General features: G+C 35.2%; 2 protein-coding genes across 2 annotated transcripts in view; one reads left to right on the plus strand and one right to left on the minus strand.

Moving 5' to 3' along the window:
• The window catches only part of FAM13B (family with sequence similarity 13 member B), a 70,493-nt gene extending 55,419 nt beyond the window's left edge, over positions 1 to 15,074 (plus strand). Inside the window, exons 15-22 of the mRNA XM_044664570.1 lie at positions 568 to 649; positions 1,880 to 2,109; positions 5,197 to 5,280; positions 10,648 to 10,743; positions 11,017 to 11,100; positions 11,201 to 11,373; positions 11,932 to 12,033; positions 13,633 to 15,074. Coding sequence (XP_044520505.1) covers positions 568 to 649; positions 1,880 to 2,109; positions 5,197 to 5,280; positions 10,648 to 10,743; positions 11,017 to 11,100; positions 11,201 to 11,373; positions 11,932 to 12,033; positions 13,633 to 13,756 — 975 coding nt within the window. The 3' untranslated portion in view covers positions 13,757 to 15,074. The remainder of the gene's footprint in view (positions 1 to 567; positions 650 to 1,879; positions 2,110 to 5,196; positions 5,281 to 10,647; positions 10,744 to 11,016; positions 11,101 to 11,200; positions 11,374 to 11,931; positions 12,034 to 13,632) is intronic.
• A 2,813-nt stretch (positions 15,075 to 17,887) lies between these two features.
• The window catches only part of PKD2L2 (polycystin 2 like 2, transient receptor potential cation channel), a 29,956-nt gene continuing 25,029 nt past the window's right edge, over positions 17,888 to 22,814 (minus strand). Inside the window, 6 exon segments of the mRNA XM_044661862.1 lie at positions 17,888 to 17,984; positions 18,702 to 18,814; positions 19,111 to 19,159; positions 19,856 to 19,920; positions 21,473 to 21,574; positions 22,547 to 22,667. Coding sequence (XP_044517797.1) covers positions 17,888 to 17,984; positions 18,702 to 18,814; positions 19,111 to 19,159; positions 19,856 to 19,920; positions 21,473 to 21,574; positions 22,547 to 22,667 — 547 coding nt within the window.

The raw sequence follows: 22,814 nt of genomic DNA on the forward strand, positions 1-22,814 counted from the left end.
ACCTGGAACGTAAGATCCTGTTTTATTTGGCCATAAATAGAAATAGGGACTGGACCTATGATTTCATTGTTGTAAGGAGCTCCTGGTTGAGGAAACTGCCTCCTGTCAATCAGTGCAAGTTGTCACCTTTTCTGCAGCTCATATAGACTTAGAGCAAAAGCCTGGTTTACTTGTTTCATGAGATCTGAATCTGATTAAAATGTAATTGGGAAATATTTAATAAAATAAGGCAGAGATCCTGATAAATAATTTAATGACCTCTCTTTCTGTTTGAGTTTGATACCACTGCCCTTGTACACAGAGAGAGGTTAAGTTACCTGCCCATAGTCACACAGTAAATATCAGTATTGAGATTCAAACCCAGACCTTTCTTGGCTCTCAAGCCAATTCTTTTACCAATATCCCCTGCTGCTTCTCATAGGATAAATAATTGAATTGAACCAAGACTTGTATTTTTGAGGCAGAGGTTTGTTATTTGTGGTATTGTTATCATTGTTAAAAGAATTACATATAAAAGTCTGAGTCTTTTTCAAGAATGCATTTGAAAGTTTCTCTTTTTATTTACAGCCCTCCTACAGTGATATTGCAGCCAATCCCAAGGTTTTAAAGTGGATGACAGAGCTTACTAAACTAAGGAAGCAAATAAAAGGTATATAATGTGTCCTTCCTTCCTCCTTCCCTTCCGATTTCTCACTCACATATAAGTATTTGTGTTAAATAGCACCATTCAGGGAATTGATACTTTAAAATTTGCCTCTTTTTTCAGGTTGGTCTAATGGTTATGAAAATTTGCTCTTTTTCCAATTCCCATTGCAGAAGTTTAAGCAGCATTTGAGAAGACTTTGGTTGTTAAAGGGCAATTGTGGTTTCAGGTATTTGAAACCTGTCAAATAGTACATAGCAACTTAGGAATTTGAAGATTTATAGACAGTTTTCTTCTCACAGAAGAGTACACATGAAAATGTAATATCTTGCCCATTTTCTTTGGTAGTATTTTGCAAGATGTAATAAAAGTAGCTCATTTCTATTACATATCTTCAAAGCAGTTTTTGCTGAATGTTTGGTTCACATTTCAGAGTATGTAATTTCAGTTGACTAAATTGACCTATAAGGAAAGTAGTAAATTAAAAGTAGATTCATCATTGTGGTTTTGCAAACAGCTTAATTCTTCTGTATAGCAGTCTTCAACTCTAGCTTCTTTTGACTTCCTTTATGACTAATCACACTTTACCTTCTGCAGGAATCCTTCCCTCCACTTCCACTCCTAGCCATTTCCCCCTAAAATTACCTTTCTTTGCATATATCTCGTATATACATAGTCATTTTCATGTTGCCACCTCCATTATAACATCAGCTTCTTGAGAACAGGGACCATGATTTTGCCTTTCTTTGTATTCCCATTCTTATATAGTGCCTAGTACAAAGTAAATACTTAATTCATACTTACTGATTGTTAATATCCAAGTAAATATTTCTGGTTGGGCAGCAGAGAAGAGGTAGAGAAATGTATATGAGCTTTTAGTTATTTGATAACTGCACTGAAAATAGTGTTAAGGGCAAATATGATTTTTGTATTATTGGAGTTACCCCAACATAGTCATCTCTTTTAGATCCTTTTTATTTGTTTTTCAAAACCAATTCTCGGAATGCTAAATTTTCATTACACATGATGAATGTCAGCTCCTCAGTTGCAAAGCCATTGTCTAGATGCCATTGACACCTCACTCATTAAACTGGCTTCCCTGTTTATTATTTATTGTGTGTGTAATATAAACATCTTGAGATGTTTGAGATCGTGCTTTCTTGTGGCAGGTCAGTTCTCTTTCTTGACTTATTATGATACAAAAACAATCTTTTTTGTCTGGTTTCCGAATTGTAGATGCAAAGCACAAGAGCTCTGATGGGGAATTTGTACCTCAAACACGTCCACGTAGTAACACTCTTCCAAAAAGCTTTGGCTCTTCTCTAGACCATGAAGTTGAAGAGAATGAAGATGAATCCAGGGTCATACAGAAGGAGAAAAAACCAACTAAAGAGGCAACACTTGAACTTATTCTGAAAAGACTAAAAGAGAAGCGTGTGGAAAGAAGTCTTCCAGAAGACATTAAAGTAATCATGATTTTATATCTATTCCTTCAGCTAAAGTGTGGTTTTAACTCAAAATAATATGTAGGTTCCTTAATAAAAAGCCAGTCTTGTGTGGTAGTGATTCATAGATTTAGACTGGGAAGGAACCTTAGAAGTCATAGTCTAACACTGCTAATTTCATATGAGAAAACAGAGGCCTAAAAGGATTAAATCATTTACTCTTTGTCATATAGTGGTAGGACTGGAATTCAAATCCTGTTTTCTCTATGTCTAGTATTATTTCTATTATACCACACTCTCCAGATCAAGCTTGGTCCTTCAGTTTTTCCTTTCTCTCTTGGTTATCCCTTCCTCTCGGGTCATCCCCTGCCTCTCACATATTCTTTTTTATTTTTATCCCTTCTGTTCTTGTTCAAAATGCAAACCCTAACTTTTTCTGTCCTTTTCTTTCCTTTCTTTCATAATCTTCTCCTTCTCCAAAATAAGACTCGAATATTTTCCCTGCCTTAGGAAGTTTTCCTAAATTGTGACCTGTCATGCTGGTGGAACCAATTTTCTTTTTGTTGCTGTGTCATAATGGTAGAGCTGGAAGGTCCACCTTCAGCTTTCTGTGTCTAGGCAGGGAAACTGAGGCCCTAGAGAGGAGAAGTGACCTAAGTGCCTGAAATTCTAGTTAGGCAGAAATGGGATTCAGATGCAGGTCTCCTGACCTGTAATTTTCTGTCCACTGCACAGTACAATCTCCATAAAGATGAATTTGACTGAGAATAGCTGGTTTAATGGAATGGGCACTGAATTTGGAGCCCCAAGCTCTGGGTCCAATTCCTACCTTTGGTCTTGGACAAGGTACTTTACTTTTCTGAGACTTCTGTTTCTTTTTCTATAAAGTAAAAGAGTTTGTCCTTTGCAGATCTATAATTTTATGAATCAAAGTTCTTTTTAATTCATCTTTTCAATTAACTCTCCTCCTTCCACCCATCCAGAAAGATAACTAAGGTAGGAGTTCTCTGTCACTTTAGTTCTCATAGAATATTTTTGGTCTGTGTAGCCTTGCTCTTCTAAACTTTTTGAATCTAGGTGATCTTGATCTCTTCTCTTCACAGTTGTTTAAAAGGGATGCTGCACCCTGCCTTCTCCCTGCCTACCTTGATAAACACCCCTCCAAAACCACAAAGTAGTGAAAACCTAATTTTGCTGACAAGCTCACTGTTAATTTTTCATGTTTTAGATCTTAATGTATTTAATGTCTTTGTTAATTGTCTCTAAGTCATACAGTTACATTTAGAATCTAGGTTTAGAATTGGAAGGAACTTTGAGAGCCTCTAATCTAACTCCCTGTCTTCACAGACCAAGAAATTGAATCCTAGAAAGGAGAGTGACTTGAGGAAGTTTTACATAATTGTTGGTAGGCAGGACTTGAAACCAGAACTCCTAATGTAGCTATACCTATACCTTTACCTAGATCTATACATACCATCTATATGTATACGTGTGTGTGTGTGTATATATACTGCCATGCATATATTCATATAGACTAAAATGTATTTTACTTATATATAAATTTATATGTAAAGTTTATATTAGTATGTAATATATGTTACAATTAAAAATGATAAAGACTGGGATTATAAGAGAAATTAATATTTTAATTGCCATGGTCATGTTGGTAAAATATATATGACCATGCCTGACTATCTTTAAAATTACCGCCCGTCTGTATCTCCACCCATCTTCCTAGTCTCCCACGCCAGAGAGCCCACTCAGGTAACAAAAGAGCCCTTCTCCAGGCCACCCTCTGAATTTAAGGTGCCCTGACGTCCCCACGTCCCAAAACCGGAAACCCTTTGGATCACGGGAAATGTAGTCTCAAAGTCCCCACATGTCCACAGGAAGTTTGTAAGATACTTTTAAATGGCACCTCCCTGAATTCCAAACACACATATAACTCTTAAAGATAACAATATTCATAGAGACTTTAAAATATCACATTTGACACATCATTTTTATAAGGGCTAGCTAATATAACATAGGGTAATATAAAAATGTTCTGCCTGTTATTGTTAACTGATTCTAAGAAAACTTTAAATTTTCATAGAAAATTACTTGGGACCGTTTCAAAGGAACAGTGTAATAAGTGGACTGTCAAGTGTAAGTGGTTATTTATGGTGGAATTTAGCTAAAACATTAATAATAACATTGTGAAAAGTTGTTGGTTGAGGCAATTTTATGTTTAGGATAGTATGTCAGAGGTGGTTGTTTACCTTTTGAATAAGGAAAGGATGATCATCGATCCAAATCAGGAATTCTTTTTTTTTTTTTTTTTTTTGCCCACTTCAGTGGCACTTCATCTAGTTTTATTTTTTTATTTTTATTTATTAAAAAAAACTTTTTGAAAGCCCACTTATTTACTTATCTAACTACTTATTTATTTATTTCCTTAGGGTTCGTTTATTTATTTTAGAGAATTTTCCCATGGTTACATGATTCATGTTATTTCCTTCCCCTTTTCTAATCCCCCCTCCCATAACCATTGCACAGTTCCACTGGGTTTTACATGTGTCATTGATCAAGATCTATGTCCATATTATTAATATTTGCACTAGGGTGATTGTTTAGAGTCTTCCTCCCCAATCATATCCCTATCGACTCATGTGATCAAGCAGTCAAATCAAATTCTTAAACCTCGGGTCTTTGGATGTTTTAAAGTATTTTGATAGTTATTTATTTCACTATAATTGATTTCCTTTTTATTTTTCTATATTTTATTTTAGGCATCTAAAAATCTTATTCTTAGAAGGAGTCCATGGACCTCACTCAACCAAATCACCAAAGGGGTCCATGGAAAAAAAAAGTTAAGAACCCTATAAGTAGATTGTGCCTTTTTAGTTCCTCTTTAAAGAGAAAAAGCAGGCGAGAACAAAGTTAAACATAAAATAAAACCTTTGGGGAAGAATAAGATTGAAATAAGTTTTGGAGTTCAATTCCCTAAATATTTTTCAACATCAGATCTGTTTTATCAACCTAGATTGGGTTGATTGTGTGCAAAAAGTAGTGTCTTTTGAGTCTTAAGAAATGAATAGGACAATATTGGTTGTTTCTTTCTTATAGAAAATGACAAAAGATCATTTGGCCGAAGAGAAAACTTCTCTCCAGAAAAGTCTTCTGTACTATGAAAGTCAGCATGGAAGACCGGTAATGTCCATCTCTCATTTTATTTTACTGTGGAAATGTTAACACTTCCTGTGGTGATGGCTTACTTTCTGTTCTGAGCTGTTGCTTAGGGCAATATCAGAAAGAGAAATGGGCACCAATCTGAACATAAGGGTCTCTGTGGGCTACATATTGACTTAGTTCAAAAATGTGATATTCTCTACTTTTTGCAGGGTATTTTAATTTTCTTAACTATTTCCCAATTATGTTTTAATCCGGTTCTCTGTACTTTGAAGTTTTGTAGACCATATGCAGTGGGCTGTATGTTTGACTCCACTAGCCTAGAGCTTTGTTTCCTATACTTTGCTATTGTTTCTATTAAAAGAATAAAGTTAAATTTACTCAAATAATTCCTTAGCCAAGTAGTATAAAGTAAAAGTAGGAGACCATATAACTTATCAGTTAAAAAATCCATTTAATTTTAGCTCTTCCACCAAGTAGAAAGTGCTTAAAACTCATATTTTTACCTTGTACTCGCTCTTCTTGCTGACTTTTCTACTTCTGCCAGGAGCACTCTGATCATATTGATCACCTTGGTTCCTTACTTAGGAGCCACTTTATAGTTGTTATTCTCTCTCATTTCCAGGCAGTGGCCAACCTTGTTGTACAATATAACACAAATCTTCCTTTTTCTCCACATATGTAGCTATCATCATCATTCTCTTTTGACTTGGGCTTATTGGAATAATCTCCTAACTGATCCTGCTGTATTCAGTCTTTCTCTACCCTATCCATAGAACCTCCAAAGTGTTATAATAAAATGTCTGTGTCATTTTCCTGTCTAGAAGCTCTAATGGCTTCTTATTGCTGCTAAGGAAGAATAGATTATTTAAAGCCCCTCACAGTCTGGTTCCTACATTTCCAGGCTTATTATACACAACTCCCCCTTTTTAGTCTATGTTCCTTGCCAGACTGGCCTGCTTTCTAGTTCTTAGGCACAACAATATCCCAGCTCCTTTTTCTGTGCCTTTGCTCAGGCTGGTGTCTTTCATGCCTACAGTGCCACTCCTTCCTTACCTCTCTAGATCCCTTTAAAGTTCAGTTCAAGTGCTACCTCTTGCATAATGTAATTTCTGATATGTTTTTTTCCCCTCCCCTCCCTTCAAACGAAAAATGGTCATGGCTTTACTTTAAATGTATTGTTTCCATTTCCCTGGTAGAAAGGAAGCAAGTATAAATAACCTACACAACATAGTAAAAAATATGAATATCACATATTATACAATGGAATATAGAATACACGTAATAAAGTTTAGTTTAGAAATGACCCCAACTCATGAATCCTTAGTGGTACAGCCCAGTAGTACCAAACTCAGATAGACATGGGGATCATGAAACTGTACGTGAAGAATCCTTCTGGGCTTTATATTGACTTAGAAAACCACATATTTACATGTCTGAGTTCTGTATTGTTTGTTTGTTAAATATTTCCCAATTACATTTCAATATGATTCTACCGGGCCGCAGGCTGGACAACGCTATTCTAGTTGTTGTTGAATTGTTTAGTTGCATCTGACCCTGTGAACCCATGGACTATTGGGGTTTCTTGAGGTCTGTGGGTTTTTCTTGGCCAGAGTGCTTTGCCATTTTCCAGTGGATTAAGGCAAACAGTGCTTTATCCATTGAGCCACCTAGCTGCCTATTTTAGTAGAGGCTATCAATAAGCAAGCCTCTGCCATATACTGGAAATTGTGCTAAATGCTGGAGATACAAAAACAAAGATTATGATCATCTGATAATGTTGCATATTTCTGTATATCACTGAGGGTACACTTTACACTTTCTCTATTAAGGTCAGTTGCAGAAAAAGTTCTTACCACTTCATATGGAGGGAGTAGAGCCTTTAAGGAAAGGCTTTAATGGAGGAAGTGACATTTGATTTGGTTTGAAAAGAATAGGTAGGAATTCCTAGGAACCCACCAAATTTGATGGTATTTTCTCAGTTCTCATCATTGCAGTTTCTGCATCATTTGACTATCCACCCTTCTATCTCCTCCTGAATGTTCTTTTTGGGTTTTTATAACACTTTTCTTTCTTAGTTCTATCATCTGCCTGGTTCAGCTCCTCAGTGTATTTTTCTTGATCATTATATCATGTTCCCTAGCTGCAAGTACATATCCCAAGGCTGTGTCTTGGTCCTTCTCTCACTTGATGACCTCCTCAGCTCCCAAGGGTTTAATTATCTCCATGTAAGTAATTCCCAGCTCTATATTTTTCAACTCATTCCCTCCTGAGCTCCAGTCTTATGTCACAGCTGCCTTTTGGACATTTTGAAATGGATTATCTCATGGGTATTTCAAATTCACCATGTCCAAAACAGAATTTAAATATAACCTTCTTCTGAACTTTCTTATTTCTTTTGAGGATACCTCCATCCTTCCAGTTGCAGTTTTGCAACTTCAAGCAGCTTTTCACTCTTCTTTACCATACATTTTCAAATGAGTAGCCAAATCCTATTGCATCTACTTTCATAATAATTCACATCAGCTTTCTTTATATATAAATCCTAAACATCTCTGTTTGCCTTTAAAAACCCTTTATAGCCTTATTATTCACTTTTCTTTCCTAGGTGACATAGTTCCTTTCCCTCCCTCCCCCCTCCCCCATCCCCCAAACTAGCCTTCTTCCTATTCATCAAACATGACAATCCCTGCCTTTTCACTGGCTCTTTGCCAAACTTGGAATGAACTCCCTTCTCTTTTTTAGAATCCCTTACTTCCTTCAAGTCTCAAGTAATCACCTTCTTTTCTTGATGTATGCCTCCCTCCGCTCCTTGGTTGAGTTCAAGCATAAGGGAGCCAACACCATGAACTAACTGATGAACAGAGTCTGATATGCTTATAATCCAGTTAGCTATAGCACATATGACAAGCAAGTAGTATATATAAAGTAAAGCTGGACACTAGTTTGGGGCCAGATTGTGGATTTGAATACCAGGTAAAAAAGTCTGAACTATCTTCAGGAGGCTATAAGGCACCACTAAAGATTTTTGAGTAGAACAATGACATGACCAAATCCAGGCATAAGGAAAATTAATTTGGTGAGTAGTATTGAGGCTGGATTGCAGGGAAAGAAGTGAGGTAAATTGACTAGTGCAAAAGTTCATGTTAAGTGGTATTGAGAAAATAAGTACCCTACCCCTATATAAGATATTAGTAATATTGGGAATAGAGAGGAAAGCACTCTGAGAACTTGTTCCTTTTACCAATTTGTATATTTTTGTGTGTATAATTTACTTGTAGTGCTTTGCATGTAGAAAGTGCTTGATGAATGCACTGTGACACCCCACTCTTATAAATTTAGTCCAACTCTTTAATATTTTATCCCTTTACACTTCACTTTTTTTCCTTTTATTAATTTGTTTGTTGGTTATATCAAAAAACCACCAAAATATATAAGCTGTGTTTTTTGTTTGACAAAATGATATATGTATATATAAACTGTCTTTTCATGTTTCTAATTATCAGTTCTTTCTCTGGCGATGGACATTCAACAAGTTATTCTTCAAATATTAATTCTGTAGCTATATGTAATGTTCTTTTGGTTCTACTCATTTTGCTTTTCATAATTTCATATAGGTTTTAACTTTTTTAAAAATTAACTTGCTTATTTCTTATGGTGCAGGAGTATTATATTATGATCACATGCCACAACTTGTTCATCTGTCCCCTCCCTCAACTTCCAGTTCTTTGCAACAACAAAGATAGCTACTATACATATTTTAGAACATATAGGTTCTTTTCTTTTTTCCCTAATCACTTTCCCCACCCCTCCAAAGGGCAAAAAAAAGGTCTCTTCAAATAAAAAAATTATACTTCTGTTTACACTCAGAGTTCATCAGTGCTCTCTCTAGTGGTCCAAAGCCACCCATCTTGTAAACGGCACTATTTCTGTTGAAGGACAATATCATCCTTTCCCTTATTCCACATACTCAATTAGTTGTCAAATTTTGGCCATTTTTACCTTCCACTCCCTATTCTCTTTATTTAGTGAGCAGTCTGGTGTAGGTACCCCTTGTGTCTCAGTTGTTGTTTTGCAAGAGTCCCAATTGGTTTTCCTGCCTTAAAACTCTCTCTACTCCAGGCCATTATCCATTTAGCCACCAAAATGATTTTCCTAAATTTCAGGTTGATCATGTCAACCCCCTCCTTTCATTTAGTAAACTCCAAAGACTTCCCAATACTATAAAATCAAATATAAAATACTCTAGTTAAGTGTTTTTTTAAATTTATGCTAAATTTAATGATCATAAATGGGAAAATTATATTTCTATATAATAAAGCAGACACAAATATTCTATGTGAAAATGTGAATTCTATTTAAATTCTATTTTTATTTAGAAGCATATAACAATAATAAGAAAAGTATGCATTAAATTTAACATATTACTTACAAAGCTATCCTTCCTCTCCTGTCTCTTAGATTTCTTTGCTCATTAAAAAAAAAAATCTTACCTTCTGAAAATTGTGTCATTCTTCACTTCTAGTCCATTGCTTTTATGTTGAGGTAGAAATAATGCTCCATCAGTCTTCTTGTGGTTGGTCATTGTGTAGTTGGTCATTGTGTTAGGTTGAAGTTGTTATTCAACTTTTTTTTTTTTTACAATTTTATAGTCATTGTATCAATTTTTACTTAGCATCAGTTCATACAAATCTTTGAATTAATCTGAAATTCTCTCTCATTATTTGTGTGTGTGTATATATATATATATATATATATATACACTTTGTTCAGCCATTCTCCAATTTATAGGCACCCTCTTTACTTCTAGTTCTTTGGTATATCAAAAAATGTTGCTATATGTATTTTTATATAATGGGATCCTTTCTCTTTAATCCCTTTGGGATGGATGACTAATAGTGTTTGGTATGGCAGGTCCAGGCATATGCATCATTTAGTGATACAGTAGAGTTTAGTTCCAAATGTTTTAGAATGTATGAATCAATTCATAGTTCTACTAGTAGTGCATTAGTTTGCCTGGGTTCCCACAGTTCCTCTAGTAGTCATTTTTGGGGTCATTTTGACAATTTGATGAATATGATTAAAAACTCATAATAGGTCTTTTTACAAATAATCTGAACCATGTTTTCATATGGTTGTGGATAGGTTTCCTACTTCTTTGTGTATAATGGGTTTTTTTCCCCCTTCAAGGGCTTTTGTTTTTATTCCTCTTTTGGGAATTTCCTATTAAATCCTAAATTTTGCATTTATCTGTATTTTATTGTTTTTGTTTGAGCTTCCATTTTAAACATAGAAAATGAGAGTCTTAGATAAAGTTGTGGACATTCAGATTTCTTACTGATTTTGCTAGCCACTGTATCATTTTTTTTTTTTTTTTTTTTTTTGCAGGTCACCAGAGAAGAGAGACATATTGTTAAACCTCTCTATGATAGATACCGGCTTGTGAAGCAGATGCTGACGAGGGCAAGCATCACTCCCATTCTGGTATGTAAAACAAGCACATTTCTTAATTATAAACAGTATTGTTGAGTACTGTTAAAATTGTTTTTGGAAAAAATACTCTATAGTCTTGGAACATTGAGTTAGGAGGATTGTATTTTCATTTGTAAATATTTTAAAGAATAAAGGACTTGAATATAATATTTTTAAAATGGAAAATTTTCAGTATCATATCAAAATGTAACTGAACTTTGTCTTGCTGTAGTACTGAATATCCAGTGATTTGGTATCCAAAGCCATGTATGGTGTTTGTTTTAGGGATCTCCATCGACTAAGCGACGAGGTCAGATGTTACAGCCTATCATAGAAGGAGAAACGGCCCATTTTTTTGAAGAAATTAAGGTATTCCTTTAAAGACTGTTCTTTTATCTATTCCTTACAAAAAAAGGTGAAATTAATGATATGTATTTGATTCATTGTCTTATCTCTTCCATCTGTTTAGGAAGAAGAAGAAGATGGTGTTAGTTTGTCTTCTGAATTAAATGATATCTTGAAAACTGCTACACAAACACAGACCTTTTCAAGTTCATTGGAAAATTCAGAATCTGATGTTGAAGAAAGTCAAGAAAAACTGGCTCTGGACCTCCGTCTGTCAAGTACTCGAGCAGCTTCTATGTATGTACTCTGGCCTATTCTTTCCACATGTTGTAGAATATAATAAAATTAACTGTTTAATTATATTGGGGGAACAGAAGGTATATTGCCTCCCAAAGAAGGGACTTTTTCTGAAATGTTATTCTTTACTACTTAGAGAAGAGGCAGTGTTGCACAGTAGGTAGAAAGCTGACCTCTTTGGATGATCTGGATTTAAATCATACATTTGACACATAGTGGTTGTATGACTTTGAAGTGAGTCACTTAACCATAAGTTGAAGCTCACAGTTTGCATTGTTAGGGGGAGTTTCCCTTTGGGAGTTTGCTAAAGGAACAGATGATCAACTTAGATTTTTTTACACGTGTGTATATAACTGTTAAGTATATTTTTTTTAACATGTAATGTATAAATGTCATATATACACATTAAAGTAGATGCTTAATGTTGATTTATATATGTATGTCTATATAGCTATATGAAGACACTTCAGAAATAGTTCATGAACTGGAACAAAATGAATCAATAATAACCTATTCTTTACTGGATAAATGTTTTTTTTCTTCTTATTTTACTTTTAGGCCTGAATTACTAGAGCAACTTTGGAAAGCCAGAGCTGAAAAAAAGAAGCTACGCAAAACATTACGGGAATTTGAAGAAGCATTTTATCAACAAAATGGAAGGTTTGTTGTTGACAAAGTAGCCATCAAAGCAGTGAAATAGTTTGCTTCCCACTCTAACAAACTTTTAGGGTTACTGTTATATATGAAAGTAGATTATTTATGACTAGAAATAATTTTAATTCTATATTCAGGCATGCTACACTTTAACTTATTGCAGACTTTGAAGTATAGTTTAAAAACTACTCTGTCCTCTGACTCTTGTTTATACAAAATGAGGAAGTATCAGAGGTGCATAGAATAGTGCTGTATAAATGCAAGTGAACATTGATAAAATATTCACAGGCTGATGGAGTGGTGAAACATTTTTTGACCCTTTAAAACAGCTTCATAACTGGGTTATTAATCCATTCTCCTGGGAGCAAGGGACAAACAAATTTTAGGTCCCTTAGTTTGAGTGTGTTCCTAAATGTGATTAGGAGAGCCAGTTCTGGGTGTAGGTTCAAATCCTATTTTCTGAGACCCATTGATGAAAGAATTGTCAGACCTTTGCGCAGATACAACTTGAGAGTAACTCATGTTGGGGAGAAGGGAGTTAATTGGTCTAGAGGTGGGGTGGAGAGAAAGAGAAAGATGGAGAGGGGAATAGATATATGTGAGGGTGAGTGTTATTGGTAGTTTGAGCTGCTCATCTTTTAATCTAGAAAGTGCTTGGAGAGCATGTTCAGTCAAGCTGGCTGTGGCTGGTTGTATGAGTCCCATAGGTGTGTGGCTCCAGAGATCTTAGAATCATAAAATGAGGGCCCTGGGAGGTTATATGACACCCTTATTTTATAAAAAAGGAAACCTGGGCCGAGAGAAATAAAGTGACCTTGCCCAGGGTCTCCCAGCTAAAATATGAGGCAGGATTTCAACTCAGGTGTGATCACATAAGATTAAGAAAAACTTGCTTCTAACAAACTGGAAATTCAGATGATGATTGAGTCTAAAATGGAGTTTAAGTGTATTATTTCAGGCTCCGGAAAGAATGTAAGGAACTTTGCCTTTCAATTAAACTTTGATGTTCAGGTGAAATGATCTCCTGTGGTGTAATAGATTTTGAAAGCATCTTTTAAAAATTAAATAAAATATTTCTATTTTTCCCCTCATTACATGTGAAAACAATTTTTTAACATTCATTTTTTTTTTAAAGTTTGGAGTTCCAGATTTTCTCCCTCCAAAAACATCTTGTAATGAATATTCTGGCACATATGAAGACATTGTCATACCCTTAAACTGTTTTGATTCCTTGCTTTATATTTGGACTAAGTCTTGCAAAGTGAAGTAGTAACTTCAGCTGAATGCAAAGTTTTTTTTTCATTAGTGTGGGTCCCATTATGGTAATGTTATAATTCATTAAAATATCCCCTTGATATATCTTTTGGGAATTGCTTATTGATATTTATAACACCAAGTGCAAAAAGATAACATCAAAATCATAATGGTTTAGATATATTCCCTTAGGGGTAGGGATTTACCTTTCTGATATTCTTTTCCTGATGTCCCCTTCCTAAGCCACTTGAACTTAGATGTGGTTACTGCAGTGTGTTTCTTCTGCTAGAAATCTCGTCTTTGTGTTAATAGGTTGTTTTCTTGAATGTTATGCTTTTTTTTTTTTTAAAGGAATGCTCAGAAAGAGGATCGGACTCCAATGCTTGAGGAGTACAGGGAGTATAAGAAAATTAAAGCCAAACTTAGGCTCCTTGAAGTTCTTATCAGCAAACAAGATTCTTCAAAATCCATATAAAAATGCTCCTTCAAAACATCATAAAAACCAGTTGTATTCCCTGAAGCTACCATCGTGTGTACTGGCTGATGCTTGAGTTCATTTTTTTGTCATGTGCTATTCAAAGAATCTCATGTGAACTTTATTGTGGTGCCACTACAAAAATATGATCGAAGGGCAAGTAGGCCCCTTTTAGGGAGCGAATAAAATGTTCCAAATTAATGGGAAACTATTCTCTCTACCTTTAGCAAACATGCAGTTTCCTTCAGTGTTTTGTATTACAGATACATCCTCTTCCCAAAAGACTATAGAATTTTATCTTTTCAACTTTAAAGAACTTCGGAAATTTACAAGCTTTTTGTTATTCCCAACTTCTTTTTGCATTACTGAAGAAAAATAAGATGTAGATCTTCACACCACACTGAACTACTCTAGTTGCCTTTTTCTTACAGAAAAATTGAGAGAAAAACATAAAAAATGCATACATATGCAACTGTATTCTGTGTTTTCCTGGAAAACCAAAACCAAACTGAAATTCCTTTCTGAGTCCTGCTGTGGAACAGCTTTCTGTTTAAATCTCACAAAGACATGTGTCACAAAGGTAGTATGCTATCAATCTATGGATTTTTTTTTTTAAACCCCAAGTCAGTGGTCACAGCTCCTGGACGAAGAAAGCAATGGACAGACCAGAAAGTGACCTTCCTTAATGTAATTTAAAAAACACAGAAAACAACTTGGAAAACTGATTCATTATCACACGCTGCCTACAGGACTTGAGTTACTGTTCATTTTCTTGGTTATTGTTTAACAACTGGTGGTGACATGATTTGCCTTCCCCAACTGATAATAAGAGAACCTTCTTACCCATTTCAGCATGTGGGAAATCTGATGGTGCTTAGATTTGTATAGTGCCAGCAGATCCAAACTGGCCTAAATCAGTAACAAGGATTGTTATAGCTGAAGGAAATCTGTTTTTAACAAGGGCTAATACTACTGCATTTTACATGCACCTTAGGGTGGATTTGTGGGTTGTGGAAGTCTTAAAAATTACAATAAAATCTATAGTAAGCCAACATCCCTCTCTTCCTCCCCACTCCTCCCTAATACTACCTTCTGTTATCACATTGTTATATGTGTGATGCAGCTGGGAAACAGAAAGCAGTAGTGTTACCCTTGTAATGTAAGCCGATCTTTATTTTTTGTCTGTGCATGGTTCAGCTTTAAAAAAAATGTCCTCTCGATGTCATTCTGGTGATCATTTTCACTATGTTGGATGATTATTTGCTTGTTTGTGCTATACAATAATAGCAGTCATTAAAAAGATTCAGGTCAGGCAAAACTTAAGTGTTAATTTCTAACTGGTGCTTTTCTGTATGGGTAAAGTGTATCAGTTTAACTAGTGCTATATTTTGCATGCAGTGACTTTACATGCATGTTTTCTGACAAGCTAATATTAACACACCTTATTTCATCAAAGACCAAAAAAAATCCTTTTTTTGGGGGGGAGGGCGTAACATCATTTGAAGTTGTGGGAAGCATGAATTTCATAGACTTGTTGAAAATGAATAGGATTTATAGTACTTCAGAGTTCATCTGTGTGTGCAATGCCTCTTTTGTTTTTGGAATTGAATAGTGGACATGTACTAAAACTAGCACTAAAACTAGCCATGTTCTGATGGTTCAAGGCTATTCATAAAGGATCTAGAGGAATGAAATTTAAAAGCTACCCCAGGACCATTTATCTCTTTGATTTGGTTCCATTGTGCAATGTACAGTTCAGTTATTTTTTTTCTATCAGTCTGCAGACACGGGTGTATCCAAACATTGAAACTAATGTGTACTGTATATTGTTGTACATGAATGTTTGTGTTTTATATACCACATGCAAAATGTCAATATGCACTATTTAAATGTTTTAAATAATATATTCCTCCTTTATAATGCTTAAAACTATATGATTCCAATATTTTTATAAGTGAGTGATCTGACTGGTTTCATTTTAGAATTAACAGCTGCTTCGTGTTGTTTGTTGTACAGTGTATTTGGCTGTTTGGTTTAGTAGATAAGCATGGCAGCAGTTTATGCTCTTAAGTGTTGTGTGCCATCCTTGTTGAGCAGTAAGTGGTAGAATTAAGCATTTTGTGATAAAATAAAAGTTTTACTTTGGTACAAGTAAAAACTATATATCTATATACCAGCAATATATAGATATATATTTATATGTCCACTAGATATAATTACCTTGCTATATCTGGCACTTCACTGTATAGATTTTTGTAATAAAAATACCTTAATCTTTATTGTCCCAAGTCATTATAATAGCTTCCTATTTCTTCAACAGGTATTTTAAAAAATGGCAGCCCCTGGAATTCCTTTGGTATATAATGTCCTCGAGGAGACATGAAGCTCTGGCACAGTTTATTCTTGGTTCAATAAGCCAGACCTAGAATTGTGGGAGCAGGATTGGTACCTTAAGAAATACAGGGTTAGGATTGATGGCGACAGATGTAGAAAGAAAAAATTCAACTCTGTGGATTTCTTGGAAGAAGGTTTGCAGAGCCTTCTTTTAACTAACAGTTACAATTTAGAAATAAAGAATTTGACTTGGAAGTTCGAAAGAACTCTCCTTAATCTGCCAAAGAAAGAAGGTTGATGGTAGTTTTAGAATTAACCTTCATTGGAGGTTTTAGATCATGGTGCTGTTTTACAGCTGTAAAAATGACAACTTCAAAGTGGTAGCTAGTCTTAGCATGTAAAAACTCAAAACATTAGTATAGACAGGTCTTAGCATTTGCTGGTAATTGTTTGGGGCGAGGTATTTGTGTGGACTGTCACAAAATTCTGGGTTGGGAGTATAAGTTTCCTTATGACTTTAAAAAATAATCCCATTGCCACTTTTTACATATAGCTCACTACAGGGTTCAGAATGCCTACTCACAATGCAACACATATCCTAAGACTTCTACCTTGTCTACCTTCTCTCCATTACCCACAAAATTCAGTGCATGTTTAGCTTTGAAAGCAGTTTATTCAACAAGGATCAGAGGAAATGAAGAGCTTTGAAAAGTAGTCCTGTGTAAAACTCTGTCCAAATGAATTTCTATGTTTGGAAGAATTTTTAAAGTTTATAGTTAGTAGTTCATATGGTTCACCTTTTTAAATATACTTATAATAAACTAATTTGGAAGCTTGGAATATATCATTAGTATTCAAAGAATACTGATCAGACATGGGGGGAATATATTACCTGAAAGACTAGTTGTGGGGGCAGGAAGCAGAACAATTTTGGAATAGTCAAACCTGCTTTTCAAAAATTGTCACACACAGGTGTCTTTTATATATACAATTTAATATTTTTGAGACATAGCATTGAAGTGTTCTCAAAATATTCACACTGCCATGAAACATGCTGGTTTAAACTTGTGTTTGCCTGGAGATTCATCAAATTGTAAAATGTGGCCGAGATACTTATATAGGAAGTATCTGGTTGCTTGCTAAAGTCCTAAGCATTAAGAAGTAAATATATGAGATCAGTAGCTTAAAAAAATACTAGTAACATGTTATAGCTGAAAAAGAATTGCATTGGCTTATAGTGACTATGCCTGGGGAAAAAAACTTATGCTTTCTGGCTGCTCCTTCCTATTTCAAAAACTGGATTTTCTCTTTGTAACCTCCTTTTTCACACCAACCCCTTTAAAGATAATAAAAGACTTTGTTGATAATGGAGGATAACTACAACTTTGAGGTTTGGAATGCACTTTGCATATTTTATGTCATTCAATCCTAAAATAAACCCTATGAAGTTGGTATTGCTACCATAAGGAAACTTGAGTGTGGGAAGGTTTAAGTGACTTTCCCAGAGTCACAAAGCTTATATGCGAAGCAGCCATTTCACCTGAGATCTTCCAAAGAGCTCTGGAACCTTGCCCTAACATTTGGCAAAACCTTCCACCTTGGGAGTGTTATTGAAGGACCTGGTTATATAGGACAAGGACTTCAACAGCCAGACTATTAGGTCTTTAGTAGAATTTTTAAAACAGTTCAGATTTAAGGGGGTTAAAGGTTGGGATGCAATAAAAATGATAAAATAATGTGGTTTAGAAGAAAGCTGAATAATGGCCTAATTTGATCTCACCTTTGCTTTTGCATCTCTCATGTTTTTGTAGCAGTAATCCTTTTCATCACCCTGTTTAATTTTGTACTGACGTAGTGCAGTTCCTTCTCTAGTTCCAATGAAAATAAGAAGAGTCTAAAATAGAATTTTAAAGAAGAGTATATAGTTAGGTGACTTGAATCATTACTATAAGGGAGCCCATACCTGATCAGACATCTTTGGTAGAAATGAATATTGTAACTATAATGAGTGGATGCAGGACGCCTGTGTTCTGAAAGTTCCCAAGTTACTGCCCAAAGCATTTTCAGAGCTGGAAGGAATCTTGAGATCATCTAAAATCAATCATTGATATGAACAGGCCAAGAAGAAGGAAGTAGGACCTTAAGCTAGGACTAGGAAATCTGGTTTCTTGGTGTCACAGTCAAGTGCTCTATTTGAGATGATTACACTAGAATCCTAATGAAGCAAAAGGATTGGGAGTCTGATCTATAGAAGGGTCTGTATGTTCTCTTTTCAATAGAAATTTTTGAATGGCTAAGCCCTTTGGAAGATAATTAATTGGTAGAGTATAAATGTATAAATGCAGCTTTTAGGGACTTCCAGTTAAAAAATATGGTTTAGCCAAGTCTTGGCTACCTTATATAAATCTTGGGTAATTTTTGCTTTAGCTCATAAAATAGGGCTAGAGATTGTGCTGAATATCAAAAGAATTGGGATTTTGTTAAAATCTAAGAAGGAAAAAAATATTTTGAGGTTCCTACCTTCTCATTGCCACAATATCTTTGTACCACATTAACACATTAAAGGACATTGATTCACTAGAAATTCTATAAAGTACAAGAGTTCGCTTACTCTCGAAATTCTTGTTGTGTGACAGTCTGATAAGCATCCGCGATATCTGAATAATAATATTTTTGCTCAAGCCTCTCTTTCCATTTTTTCATCTCCTTTGCACTTTCAATTTCCTTGTCAAGTTAAAGAAAACTATATGTGTTGAAACTTTTATAAACAAACCAGCTTTTTCATATGCATGGCATGAACATACATTTGAGAGATAATTCTTATGCTTACAAGGCACCTGGAAGCCAGACTTTAAGATAGATTGTAAACACTTAGCCATTTTGGGGTGGGCTGGGGGGGCAACACTAGCTCCCCAAACTTTTTCAACCAGGATTTTTTTCTTTTAAATTAAGGCTACCAGAATTATAGATGTTTTATTACTATACCACCACTATAGATGTTTATGAAAAATAAGTCCTACATCTTCATCAAAGCCTCTTCTGGTCTGGACAGCTTCAGTTCTCTTTTTCCTATTCATATAAAATGGAGAAATAGAGGGTCATAAAATGGTAAATCATAACTGCTAGCAAGAAATAGTTTTATAGTGAGAATAAAATGTTCACTTGTGTGTTCAGATCTAGGAAATGCAGCATTGGACGTTTTGTAGAATGATAGCCTTTGAAGTATCGTGCCAGGCAAATTACATACCACACACACACACACTCTTATAATTATTTCCTATTGCCAAAGGCCTTGGGCTATGGAAGTTTCATATGCTGCAAATGGGCCAGTTGCTAAAACAAGGCTATTTATGTTTCTTTTAAACCCTTTCTGTCTTAGAATGATTCCAAGGGGTAAGTGACTAGGCAGTTGGAGTGAAGTGACTTGCCCAGAGTCACACAGCCATGAAGTATCTGAGTCCAGATTTGAACCCAGGACCTCTGGTCTCCAGACCTGGCTCTTTATCCACTGATGTGTTTCATCCCTCTGTACCTTGCACCCTGGTCTTCAAGTTCTTTTAACTGAAAGCATAATCAAATTGAACCAAAATTAACTTTGTTTTGGGAACTTCTGGAAGTAAATACCTGGGGGTTGGAAATCTGTAGTTGGTTGATCCTAAGCTTTTGGGTCATTTATCCTAGCAGTCAAAAACCCTAGTAAGTTACCACTTAAAAGTTAAAACATGAACAAATCTAAAAGATAAAGAACACTATGAAGAGTCTTACACTTCACTTTTTGTTTTTGTTTGGGGTTTCCTTAATTTCAGTTTCTCCACGGTTTTGGTATAGCCCTGAATATAAGAGAATTTGGGGTTAAAAAATACTCCCCCACAGTCTTTAACAATTAAATAAAAGTTATGAAATGCTTTACTGTTAACTCTCCTTATGGAAAAATATAATAGAGCCATCTACCCTTTTTGCCCTTATTTCTTAAAAAATTTTTTTAATCAATTACATGTAATAACAAATTTCCACAAATTATACCATCCATATTCTCTCTTTTCCTTCTTCCCTCCCCCCTCCTGGAGCTGGCAAGCAATTCGACCCGAGTTATACATTTCCACATTCATTTTTGTAAGTGAATCTTATAAAGCCAAAACCCTAAAACAAACTCAAGTGAAAAATCACGTGTTATCATCAGCATTCCTACTCTTTCTTTCTCTGGAGCTGGATAACATTCTTTTTCACAAGTCCCTCAGAAGTGTCCTGGATCATTGTATTGCTGTTATAGCCAAGTCTGTCACATTTGATCGTTCCACAATACTGCAGTTACTGTGTACAATGTTCTCCTAGTTCTGCTTATTTTCTCCGCATCAATTCATATAGATCTTTCCCAGCTCTTTCTGAAATCATCCTTTTCATCATTCCTTATAGCACAATAGTATTCCATCACCATCAAATACCACAGTTTGTTCAGCCATTCCCCAGTTGAAAGACATCCCTTCGATCTCCAATTCTTTACAACCACAAAAAGAGCATCTATAAATATTTTTGTACAACAGATCCTTTCCTATTTTATTTTATCTCTTTAGGATACAGACCTAGTACTGGATCAAAGGGTATACATTCTTTTATAGCCCTTTGTTTGCCATTATCTTTTATCCCCGTCTTCTGTTGCCTTTCACACTATGGCATGAAATACTGAGTGGTGGCTGAAGATTGAGGGTATAAATGGACCTTTTACAGGAAATTTTTTGATTTAAAAAAACCTAATTATTATTTTTAGTCACATGGCCATTAAGATTGTGCCATGGAATTTTAAGTGTCACTATCATAATCAGAAACAAAATTCTCATGTAATATTTCAATTTAAATATTGAACTGCCCAAGTGTGGTATCTTATTAATAAATAATAGCATTTCTACCATCTCCTGATAATATAGCACTCTTTCCACCATCTTCCTACTGGAAATCTAAGCATTTTCCAATACAGGAAAATTAAGGGTAGGAGGCTTCTGGGCAGGGCCATCTCTAGTCTGCAATCCAACATCAACAGTTTGTAGTTTTCTGTACTTTTTAGCATTGTTACAAATTGTACCAATGGGTATCATTTAGACCACAACATATTAAAATTGATAAAAGCACATTCATTTGATGCAAAAAAATGCAAGGAATTAAGATTTCTTCTTTCATTGAGGGTAATTACTATGAACTTTGTGTCCCTATGAGAATTAGGAAGATTTCACTATGTTAACTTCAGTGAAGTGACAAGACAACATTACAAGGGAAATGAAAAAATAAAACATTGAGACCTGTGGTTAATGGATATCCAAACTAAGGTAAAATAAATCTAGTAAGATTTTGATCCTATGGCCTTACTATAAAGAAGCTAATTTTACTTACTGCTTTGATTTGGCCTGCTAACACAGATTCTGGCATCCTACCAATGGAATAGTCAGCTTTCACTTCTGAATAGGCATCATTAATAATTGCCAGGAACATGTTCTGTGGAGAAGTATTCCAAGAAATTAATTTGGTGAATTCTAGTTGAATGAGCTTGACAAAGGCTCATTTTAGTAAGTTGGAAAAAAGCTTAGTATCTGATATTAAGAGGGGACTGATAGGTGAAAAGAAAAGCCTGCAGTTATGGAAAGAGAAATCCTTTCATTGAAGAGGGTTTTCTATACCAGTGTCATTAATGTGCTTGGTACAGGCCTTATTGGAATGGATGCTTTCTGGCATTTTTAAGGAAATGCTTTCCTCTCAGAAGGTGTTTGTGATCTGTTCTTGGGGATTTGTAGAACTTTTGAGCTGGCATTTTGATCCTTTAGGTCTGTGACTAAAGAGTGTGAAGAGCCCAGATTGTGCATGCCACTGTTGTATCTGCTAACTTTTTGAACTTCTAGGGGCTCTCACAAAAACCATAAAGAATATTCAGAGACTCCAATGGTAAGATGAACTAATATAGTCTTTCCTAGAACTCAAATAATACTTATAGGTTATCATTTATTCCTTTCCCCTTTAAGCAAAGTATCTGGCTCAAGGAGTTAGATCTCAGAGCCTAACTCTTAACCACTGAACTGGCAGGATAGGGGAGAAGGATAGGAAGTAGTAGTGTATGCCCGAAAGGGGGACCCTAAAGAAGAAGAAACTCAGAATATAACCTGTAGAAATGTGGTATTGGAATTTAGAAGCCTTGAGCCTGTTTTTTTATGACCTTTTTAATTGGCCAAGACCTCAATGACTCCATTTCAGTACAGTAATGAGGTTTTCTAATGCTCCAGATTTTGATTTTTGATTTTCTTTTGGTCACTTAATTTCTGGCTTCCTACTAACAATACAGTGAGCAACTTCTAAGGCAATGGACTCTCATGAGAAATTTAACTGCATTTTTTTTCAGAATTAAGGGTTTCATAATTGTTCTCTCCCTGCAAGCTGTTGGAGCCCCATGACAGACCACATGGTTATCACTCTTACCAGCAAGACAAAGAATACAAAGAATATGAAAGTGATGAAGTAAGCAGGTCCCAGCACCCAGTTGGCCTTCTCAATGTTGGCAAAATTAAAATCTCCCAGAACAATTCGAAACTGTGTAAATCTTAAAAAGAAAGAAAACATTAGAAAAAAAGGAATTCCAAGCATCTCATCAAAACAAAACTAGAGGTTGCTACTATCTCGAAGTGTTCTAGTTGCACAAAATATGTGATTTGGGTAAAGTAAGGAGTTAGATCTCAGAGCCTAACTC

Source organism: Gracilinanus agilis, chromosome 2 (genome assembly GCF_016433145.1).
Source record: "Gracilinanus agilis isolate LMUSP501 chromosome 2, AgileGrace, whole genome shotgun sequence".
NCBI lineage: Eukaryota > Metazoa > Chordata > Mammalia > Didelphimorphia > Didelphidae > Gracilinanus > Gracilinanus agilis.